Genomic DNA, 10,806 nt, shown 5'->3' on the forward strand with positions numbered 1-10,806 from the left:
ATTCAATATTTTCACACGCAGCCAGCCTCATCGTTACTTTGGAACCGGACACTGGGCAGGATGAGGCTGGGGGGCTCCGAAGCAGCACAGAGGAATCAGTGTCGAGTGGGAGAGAGGACGGGCACGGGGGAGATGAGGGGCTAATGGCTAATCTTGAAATGTTTTAGTGAACACCCAACACCCTGTGTGCAGACACACACCAACATCCTACTCATCGTTTCACAAACAATCTGACTCCAGGTTAATGATGAGGGTGGGGGGGAAAGGGGGAAGGGGGTGTTTTAACCACGAATCAAATCACATTTTATTGGTTGAGTACACATATTTTGCTGATGTTATTGCACGTACAGCAAAATGCTTATGTTTCTAGATCCAACAGTGCAGTAATGCATAACAATACATAACTGTACACACAAATCTAAAAAAATAAGAGAAAAAAATATCAGAAATATCAGAAAAATCAATGTCAGAGTTCAGAATATAAATATACACTGAGTGTATAAAACATTAAAACAGCCTGAATTCTTCGGGGCATGAACTCTACAAGGTGTCGAAAACATTCCACAGTGATGGTGGCCCATATTGACTCCAGTGCTTCCCACAGTTGTCAAGTTGGCTGGATGTCCTTTGGGTGGTGGACCATTCTTGATACACACGGAAAACTGTTGAGCATGAAAAACCCGGCAGAGTTGCAGTTCGTGACACACTCAAACCGGTGCACCTGGCACCTACTACAAGACACTTAAATCTTTTGTTTTGCCCATTAACCCTCTGAATGGCACACATACACAATCTATGTCTCAATTGTCTTGAGGCTTAAAAATCCTTCTTTAACCCGTCTCCTCCCCTTCATCTACACTGATTGAAGAGGATTTAACAAGTGACATCAATAAGGGATCATAGCCTTCACCTGGATTCACCTGGTCAGTCTGTGTCATGGAAAGAGCAGGTGTTCTTAATGTTTTGTACACTCAGTTTATATGTATATTATGGTGTGAAATAGACAGTATGGACAGCATATTAATAGAAAAGGTATATATAGCAGTAGTTCTATAGGATGAGCCATTACTAGAATACAGTATATACATATAAAGTGGGTAAAACAGTATGAAAACATTATTAAAGTGACCAGTATGCAATGACTATGTACATAGGGCAGCCGTCTCTAAGGTGCAGAGTACCGGGTGGTAGCTGGCTCGTAACAGTGACTAAGGTTCAGGGCAGGGTACTGGGCGGGCGACGACTAGTGGTGACTATTTAACAGTTTGATGGCCTGGAGATAAAAACTGTTTTTCAGTCTCTCAGTCCAAGCTTTGATGCACGTGTACTGTCCTCCGCCTTCTAGATGGTAGCGGGGTGAACAGGCCGTGGCTCGGGTGGCTGAGGTCCTGATGAATACACATTACTGCCTGGACAGTCTTTCATAATAATAATCATCGTATGAATTACTTGAAGATCAAAAGTATATATACAAAGAGAGAATAAATATTCTGTCTGTATTCACATGAGAATATATTCAGTTTCTCTGCAGGTATTTGGGGGGGGGGTATGATGTCAGTGTGTGGCTTTCTAAAGCGGCTTGGCATTGTCCCGAAGATCTGAAAGAGTCCATATCAAACCAGAGACGTGGATAACAAACTCATAACTGCAATAACAGAGGGATCTGCAACAATTATTCTAGGGTGTGAAAATCTAAACATTTATGTGTAATCACACAAACTGCAAACAGGCCGATATAACGGTTACCACGTAAACGCGAAAAGATCGGCATCGCGTTCTGCACATTTATGTGCTCGCCCTCCCTTCACATTTCTCACTGTCAATCGTGAATGATAAATTCTTCCAGTTTTACTGGCGAAACGTCCATGCAGCTTCTGCATGCCAACCATTTGATCTCAATCAGTTACATGGGAATACGCATTTAGGTCTTCTTAGCTATGCACAGAGTTGCAAATGACGTAGGCTACAGTGAGCGGATCTCTGGAGCAGAAGGTGTTAACAAACTGCAGCATACGTTTGTTAGGTTTCAATAAAAACACATATTTTGCCTAGTAGCCTCGCGCTGTTGAGTTGTGTGGCCGCATGAGAAGAAATGCCACCGTTCGCACAATCATCATAAAATCTCAGAAGAAATTAGGTGGTATTTGTCTTACAGTAATGTTATACTATGCTATTATATTCAGTTCTCTAGAGTACTGTTTACATTGTGTGATCTTGCAGACATTGATTCAGCTTTGATCTAACTTTATTAAAGGAGCACCATCCGCCAGAGTAGCGTGCTCTCGATGAGTAGAGCAGAGGCCGTGCATACAGGTGAGAATAAATACATATGGAAGAAGCTTCGAGCCTTTAGCCGCCAGGAGGAAAGGTCCAGAAAAGTCCAATTCGCTGCCACTCTGTGTAAATACATAGGTAAATACCACACATCTTTGGTTGTGTGGCAATAAATCTGTATCTGAAGGTGGGACTGAGAAGAATTAGCGTAACAAAGCCACAACAAAACCACATCAAGCACACATCTTAGACATAAGAGCAGGAGGAGAAGTTAAGACCAAACGCAGTAATGATTTGTTTGTCATGCCGGCGTCTAAAGTGGCAGTGGAGGAAAATGGAGGTAGTCGGTTTTATATATTTTTCCAGCGAGCCGACTGTAGTTAATGAAGTTAAACAAACCAATAGCTCCCTCTCTCTCGGGAGTCTCCATAATCAACATGCCACCACCTGTAGAATTTTTTTTTAGGAAATAAATGGCGAGCCAGCCAGATGGGCTAATTGTGTTGCAAACAGGGGGGGGGGGGGGGGGGTGAAAGAGAACATGCCATTGATATAATGAAGGCAATTTTCAGGGACAGACAGGAGTGGTTGAAGAGGGAGTAAAAGAAGCGGACCTTTCTTCTTGAAAGGGGACCGATGCCCTTCTCCTCTGCCCTCCCCCCCAGCTCATCATTCACCCCACCAGAAAGTTAAGTATGAAACAAATAGAGGTGCTGCCTGCTTCAGGCCTGGGTGAAGTCTGCCTGTCGACAAACGCCAGTGGAAATGATAATGACACTCCAATTACTGATGGAATCTCCACATTCACATTCCCCCCTCCTCTCCCGTCCGACAGCAATTTGTCAAAAGCCCAATGATCGTCTGACAGCGTAATCGTCCGGATCTGTCCTCACAAACATGAAAGGGGGCTTTATCGTGGCAAATCAAAGAACCTGATCTCAGAGAGAAGGGAAAAGAACTAGGGAAGAGAAGAGAGGAGAAAAAAAAGAGTCCCGGTTTGGCCCGAAGCCCTGAGACGTCCCATCCTAATCCACTCGTAATGAGACACTACATGCCCATCTTTGTGCTAATACAACACAGAGGAGAGAGGGAGGGAGGGAGGGGATATAAAACACACAGGGGAACCAGAGGGAGCCAACGCTTTGAAAGTGCCGCCAATGAGTGTGTGTGGGGGGGGGGGGACTTTAAAGCCAGCGCCGCGTAGAAGCATCTCCAAGAGAGAGGACTTGCTGGGGAGGAGAGTCATTTTGTCTCCTTATCTTTTGTCTCTACAAGATGAAGGAAAGTCAGGTCTGGGGCACCAGTTCTATCTGTAGACATACTCTTCTGATAGGGGGAAGCAAAGAAGCAAACAGGGAGCGAGCAAGATGGAAGTCACTGAGTATTTACTGTATGTGGAAAGTAAACTGAAGCAAAGCAAACACGTGTGTAATTTTCCATGATTATCAAGACCATACGACATAGTGAACCTATTACAAAAGTCCAATGCCAAATACCGCAGTTGCTACCTTTACATTCACGTCAATAGAAACGTGGCTGTGGTCGATATAGGCCACTGTATTGCAAAACAACTGGCCTACCATATTCAACTTGAGCCCAAAGTTGTGTGTTGAGTGTTTTCTGTCCCTTATTTGTGACGGAGGGAGTCTCTGCTGGAGGAGGACAGAGCTCAGTGCCATTTGAGTCTGGCAGGGTTGCGTCGTGTTGTAAGATAGAGTGTGTGTGTGTGTGTGTGTGTGTGCGCTCGTCAGGTCTTAAGGCTCCTAAAGAGACCAACTAGCAGGCTAACACCAGGAACCCACCTGTACAGACCCTACAAGATACCAGAGCAGAGAAGCACTGGTAAAGTGCGCGGAGAGAGAGAGAGAGAGAGAGAGAGAGAGAGAGAGAGAGAGAGAGAGAGAGAGAGAGAGAGAGAGAGAGAGAGAGAGCTGGAGAAGGCTAAGACCAAACAAACCAGGATTAGGTCCAGATAAGACTAGTCACAATGGAGAGCAATCCCCAGGATATTACGATTTCTGTGAATCATATGAGTGCGGCTCAAACGCCTTAATTACCCAGTCAACATCCCCTCTGTTTTGCAAACAACAAAACACTGTCAAACAGCGGGGTTGTAATCACACCTATAGGCAGGTTTGGAGAGAATCATTCTGGTTGAATTCCGTAAAGAAATTAGAAGGAAGCAGGTTTTTTTTTTTACAGACAGGGTTGTGTTCATTAGGCACCAAACTGAAAAAATGGGGGTGGGATAGGGAGGGACTACCTGGATTTGTCCAACAAGAAATGCTCACGTTCTATCACAAAGCATTTGACACGTTGTCTGTTGTGTGCCGTAATGGACAAGACCCAGGCCCTTTCTTAGTCTTTTTGGTTGTCTAGGTGATAAGTTTGACTGACTCCGGTAGACATAGCACAGCACCGGTTGGAATATGATACTCAGGCTGGGTCACACAGAAATGCCTTGAACTGGTGTAATGGCTTTTTCTTTTGCCCCCTCGCAAATGCATACCACTCTGCCGTATTCCTCCTGTCTATTTATATCACATCTCATCTTCGTCTAAAAATGAACAAGTCTCCACATCAGGGGTGGGGGGTGGGGGGGGGGGACAGCTTGCTTGAAGAGAAAACATACAGAGAGGAGATATCTTTAACTCTCTCAGGCATGCAAGTCAAACTGCCAAAACATTGGGAGATTGCGGCGCTTTACAAACATGGCGAATGAAGTCACATAGTATTGAGGGGTGGTGGGCTGAGGAGATATTTTCCATGTGGATCTGCTGGGGCCCAGGGTGGATGGAGCCACGGAAGGGTCCGACTGAGACGCCTGTCACACTGCGTTGACGTTGTCAACAGGTTATATATACTGGGTTGTGTTCATTATACACCAAATAGGAAGACAACGAGCTGAAACAGGGAGGGACTATCTGGACTTGTCCAATAAGAAACACTCGTTGCAAAACGTTTTAGAACGTGTGCTCTAATGAAAACGACCCGGTACATATGGCCAGCAGTAGTGTGCCGAGTCCACGTTGGATTATGAAGAATGTGACATTATGAGGCAGACCTGGTGGCAAGGTCAGTGCTTAGAGTACTGACTGGACTGCACTGCTCAAAAACTACAGCAGGCTTCAAAGACAGAAGGCTGCATCAGGTGTGCCTCTCATTCATACACACACACACACACACACACACACACACACACACTTCCGACAGAGCCAACTCCCGCTGGCAGGGCGGCATTTACACTCAACCTTTCCACTTCGTCAAAGATTGGGGGTGACATGGCACGCTGGTCAGAATAATGTGTCCCAGTAAAATGTTTGCGTGAGAGAGCGTGTGCAAGAACGAGTGAGTGAATGGGTGAATGAGTGAGTGACACACGCCACGGAGCTTCTTCTAAAAACGAATATTTATGAACGAACCCCAGTCAAATTCATCCAGATCACTAGTGAATGCCGAGTCCTATGGTCTTCAGTTTGCAGAGACAGGACCAGCTGCATAGGAGAGTCACCATGATTTCAGCATCAAACCTCCACTCAAACAAGTGACAACCAGGCAAAGATGGCTGGTATGCAAATGTACTAAAGGCGACCATCTTATCAAACGGCAGCCATGTCTGTTCAGTTCTATGCTTTTCATGCTGCAAGTTCTTCTGTCCATCAAAAAAAAAACTAGTGGAAGTATTTTGAGTTAGCCCTAATCTTTCCTGTACCTGAGCAGAGTCTTGCGTCAGCCATTTTATGCGTGTAAGCCCGGGGTCTTGTATGGGGCCTAAGCGTTTTGCCAGAAATTCAACATAGCGCCCATTGTTGTTTTACAGTGTTTTGGAGCTGGTTTTATTAACTCTGTCAAAACATCAGAGGCTGTTCTACAACATGACATGGGTTCATGATACTACAGTCCATCTAAGGAAGTCACTAAAGCGAGAGCAATCCTATCGAGCAATAACTGCTTCCCCAAATACCGATAGAGTACAAGGAGGCTATGGGAGCAACAAGACAATATGGTGCTCCATACATGAGCGGCGATTCAATGAGACGCGAGCGAGAGATGAGAGAGAGCGCGAGATGAGCATTCGAAAGTTTTCCTTTCACTTAAAATGCGTTTCAGTGAATACATAACTGGGTGGTGTGCGCTAAATAAAAGGCTACCTCTCATGTCTATGATAAAATGCTCATCTTTGGAAAAGCGGGGCAGCCGATAGTCAACATATTTACATAATGATGATTCTAATATGATCTTTCATTAGCCTACTGCGTTTCGTTCATTCTATATGACAATATTTCGTCGCACAACATGTTTTATTTGAAATTACGCTATTGATTATATTATTTTCTGTTTTGATAATTGATCATTCCGAACCAATAAATTGTTTGCCTGCATTCCAAACATTTCTGGATATAATGTAATAACCTTCAAAATATGAGTAGGCCTAATTTATAAGCATCCCTTTTGCTGACCTCTGACTTATGTCGGTTGCATGAGGTAGTGCGCGCGTGCCCCTTCAAAGCATGGCCTTCACCTGTGCAACCTCAAATGTTGACTTGTGTACATTAAATTATMATTTCAGATCAGAGGATGAATTTAATGAAACGTTTACTTTTAGCATTACCGAATCTGCGGCCCAATTTAACATAACACACAAACAGACTGCATTTACACAGAAAAATTAGCCAAGTCAAATTATCATACGATTTTACAACAGGCCTATGACTCATTTTTAGAATCTACAATGTTTGTTCGGTTTTAGACACGAGGTAGGCTTGCTGTAGTAGCCTACCGGAGAAGTCACCTGTAATGTCCAACAATTGAATACTGCAATGACGGCATGTTGTCACCACACAGCTGTTGTTTCAGACCAAATTGCAAACATTTGAACCATACGATAGGCCTTTTTTTTTAAATTAGACCTATTGTCTAATGAACTACTTTTTTTAGTAAGCAAGCAATTTATCCCAGTGGAGGTCAATCGAAGAGGTAGCCTTTTCCTACAAAAAATGTAATTAACTGTATACTGATAAACTTCTATAGGTTCTGTATACGTTCTCCTGCCTCAAATAACAAGAGCGGGCAAAAAGACAGTTTAAAATATTGAAAGAATAATATGGCATTGATTGTATTGTAATAGGCATACTGTGGGTTAATAGCGTATAGTTGCATAACGTAACGGTAAAATAATMATCATCATCATAAAACATGAATAATGATTATAATTATAATAGTTATAATAAATATGCCTAATAATAATAAATTGTGCAATTTCGAAAGATTAAAATAGGCCTATAATTTACGCAAAATAATATAAACAAACTAAACCACAGTCATCTAAATGACAGGCCACCTGGCTATGATAACAAGTAACATGTAAAACTAAACACATAAAAGTGTTTGCAAATATCACAACATATCCAAATATACATGGGGGGAAATATAGAGCCGTCACAGTATTTATTGATCAATGTGAGCTTATCCATTTCGACACCGCTCAGGGAGGCGATTCTGAGTGCCGAATCCCTGTGGATTTGAGAATTCTGGACCGGGTAAATCTGTATAAATCTACTTAAGTCCTTAAACCACGCCAGGTCCCTTTCGATCTAATCAGGCCTATGACAACTCTGTCGGATTCAAAAAGGTGCCACCACCACTGAGTACAAAACTGAATTTTAGGCTAATACTGTACTTTCATTATGCCCATAACCGTTTTTTGTGGGGGGAAATGTAATAAGTGTAGCCTGCTATAAAGCTAGTCTACATAACAGGTAGAGTGTGACCACTATCCCACGGTGTGTATAGCCTCTGAAACTGCACACGTATGGGCGTAAGGTGTTGTCAACTCGGACCCTGATTTAAATATCACAAGGCCATATTCATATGATGATACTATTTCTTAGTTTCTAATGTGCTACACTGCAACTAGTCGATAAGGTCTCTATAAGGTCTCAAAGCTTAGCAAGACGTGAATAATTATTGTCGAGTGAGAGGTCTAGTCAAAGCCATGCAGGCATTTATTTTAATTAGCACTAGGATCAAGAGGCAATCAACGCTACTTAGAGATCAAGGTCTATTTCAATTACTGAGAAAAATACATTCCTGAATTGATAACTATTCTCAATGAGTGCTAGGCCTACTTTCTCTTTGCAAAGGCTTAACAAATGTCCGCGCTTGACACCGACAATTATCAGCATATTCCTAATAACTTGGACCAAACATACAAGCACGGTTACAGGAAACGCTGCTTACAATGTAATTGTTTATTTCTGGTTCCAAAACACAATATTTAACTGTTGAAATGTTTACATGTTTTGTCCTCAATTACACAATTTATGGATCATAATGCATAGAAAATGGAGGAGGCATACAACCAACGTATTAGGCTACTCGTTTACAGCAAGGTCATTTCACACTGTTAACATAATTGTTTGTTAAATAATCCCCACTGTGAAATAGAAACAACCTGGTCTTCTTTAGAAAAACAGCATGCATTAAATCGGGAATATGAGGATTTTGGATTAACAAAGGCCATAAACAAAGTTTTTCAGAAGCCTATGCTGAAGTTAAAATGAAGTTCAAATCAACGATTTCCTAAATCATTGTAAATATCGATACATAAGATCTTATGCTTTCGGATTCGTTAATACTGACGGATTAAATGCATTATACATTTCACTGAACCCTTACTAGGTTCATTGCATTAATCGGCTCGTAGTTCTGCATCAGCAATGACCAACTGCTACATGTCCATAATCGAAACTCACCTTGAAATAATAGATATCACTCATAACAAAAAATAAATCCGCGTTGGTGTTTTAAAATAGGCTATGTGCAACACACCTTATTGGTTTAACTTTTATGCAGAACATTTATAACACGTAAATTGATCCAATGCATATACAGAAAAAGTTAAGTCTATTCATGCATGCGTAATAAACCAATAAACGTTGCAAAGATAGCAGTAATCAAGCTATAGAATCATCCTTCTTTCTACACAAACATATGCATGATGTTCACAAAAGTGAAAATGATTTGTCCGTGTGACGAGAGCAACAGTCCGTAAAGTAGCAGGGCCATTTCTTGCACAACAAGCATTAGGCCTATTGATTGCCATTCCCCGAAGGAGGAACAAAACACAATAGTAGTTCAACGGCCAGAGGGAAAAAACTGACTTCGTGGATGCAGTTTCTTCGAAGGTAAAACGGACTTGGATAAAATGCTGCACGAAAACAGCGATTTCTTTCCAATTTCACATCTTAACGTCTCCCACTTGTCGTGAATGAAGCTTGTGCGCACAACTCGGTCTCTATACTGTGCTCCCTCTGTAGCCATGAGCAGTGCTAGAGCGCCCACTATTTCAAAAACTAGGAATACTATTTCACAAGACTTGGAAGAACTTAATAAAAAAGTTACTATCCCTTTCGACAACTTTTTGTTAACTTTCGGGTAACGATTCTTCGCCGTGTCTAACCTCCGAGAACAGAAAACAAAACTACTCCCCGGCGCAGTTTGTACGGCAATGTTTTTTCTCTCTCATATCTTTTATACAAAACCACCAGCAGTGTTTCTCAGCATATATGAAAGTTCTGACGTTGTGAACAAGCGAACACAAGGCTGTAACCGCGAAAAGGCTGGACACACGGACTAGGGTGTTTTATCGTTACTATTCACAAGAAGAGCGAAATTATCTACGAGGACAAAGACGCGTCCGACTAAGGAACTGACAAATGACAAGGACACATTGGTGACCGGCACGAGAGTTCGAGCCGCCGACCGAAAGCGTAAGAAGGGAAAAAGACCTACTTTTGGCCAGTTTTCTCGCCCTCGCCTTGGATCTCATCTTGTCGGCTTGTAGATTCCTCTCGTCCTCCGTGAGCCCAGAAGCAGCAACAACACTATCTTCATCTCACAAGCATTGTCAGTTTGGACACCTTCGCACATGCGCACAGGCCATTCAATCTGACACCCTCATCAGGGCCAAAAAACTTTGTAATGTATTCATCATCACTTTTTGTCCTATCGTCTCCCCTTTAGATCACTTATCTCTTCCCCTCCTCCCTCTCAGCACCATCTCGGACCCCCTCCCCCCCATACCCTCCCCTCCCCCTACCACCGCCTTTGCCACCACCACCTTCTTGACTACCCCTTTAAGAGCAATAACTTATTTTTCGCAAACCTGTGGGATCCGGACTAGCAATGGATACAGCATGGTATGTGATGGGGTCAAGGTCGCATCCCTCAACTGCAAGGTGATTGTTATCAAATATCACAATTGACCATTCAAAATGATTACATAAAACATCGAATTTAAGGTCAAGTAAAAATAATAATAGCCTACTATTGTTATGATTGTCTATTATTAGCCTATTTATTATAACATTCATATGGTTATTAGGAATATTATGGCTTTAATGTTACCATTGTTCTTGTCATTATTATTGTTATAACCTAATGATGAATTACGAGAAAGATATGCCCTGATTTTAACTTTCTATATTCTATTACAGATAGGCCTAACTCGAAAGATGATTATTTACAATT

General features: G+C 42.3%; 1 protein-coding gene across 1 annotated transcript in view; it reads right to left on the reverse strand.

Moving 5' to 3' along the window:
- The window catches only part of LOC111966357 (histone-lysine N-methyltransferase PRDM16-like), an 83,540-nt gene extending 73,213 nt beyond the window's left edge, over window positions 1-10,327 (reverse strand). The window contains exon 1 of the mRNA XM_023990925.2: window positions 10,069-10,327. Coding sequence (XP_023846693.1) covers window positions 10,069-10,105 — 37 coding nt within the window. The 5' untranslated portion in view covers window positions 10,106-10,327. The remainder of the gene's footprint in view (window positions 1-10,068) is intronic.
- Window positions 10,328-10,806: the final 479 nt, after the last annotated feature.

The sequence above is a fragment of the Salvelinus sp. IW2-2015 genome, linkage group LG7 (genome assembly GCF_002910315.2).
Source record: "Salvelinus sp. IW2-2015 linkage group LG7, ASM291031v2, whole genome shotgun sequence".
NCBI classification, from domain to species: Eukaryota; Metazoa; Chordata; class Actinopteri; order Salmoniformes; family Salmonidae; genus Salvelinus; species Salvelinus sp. IW2-2015.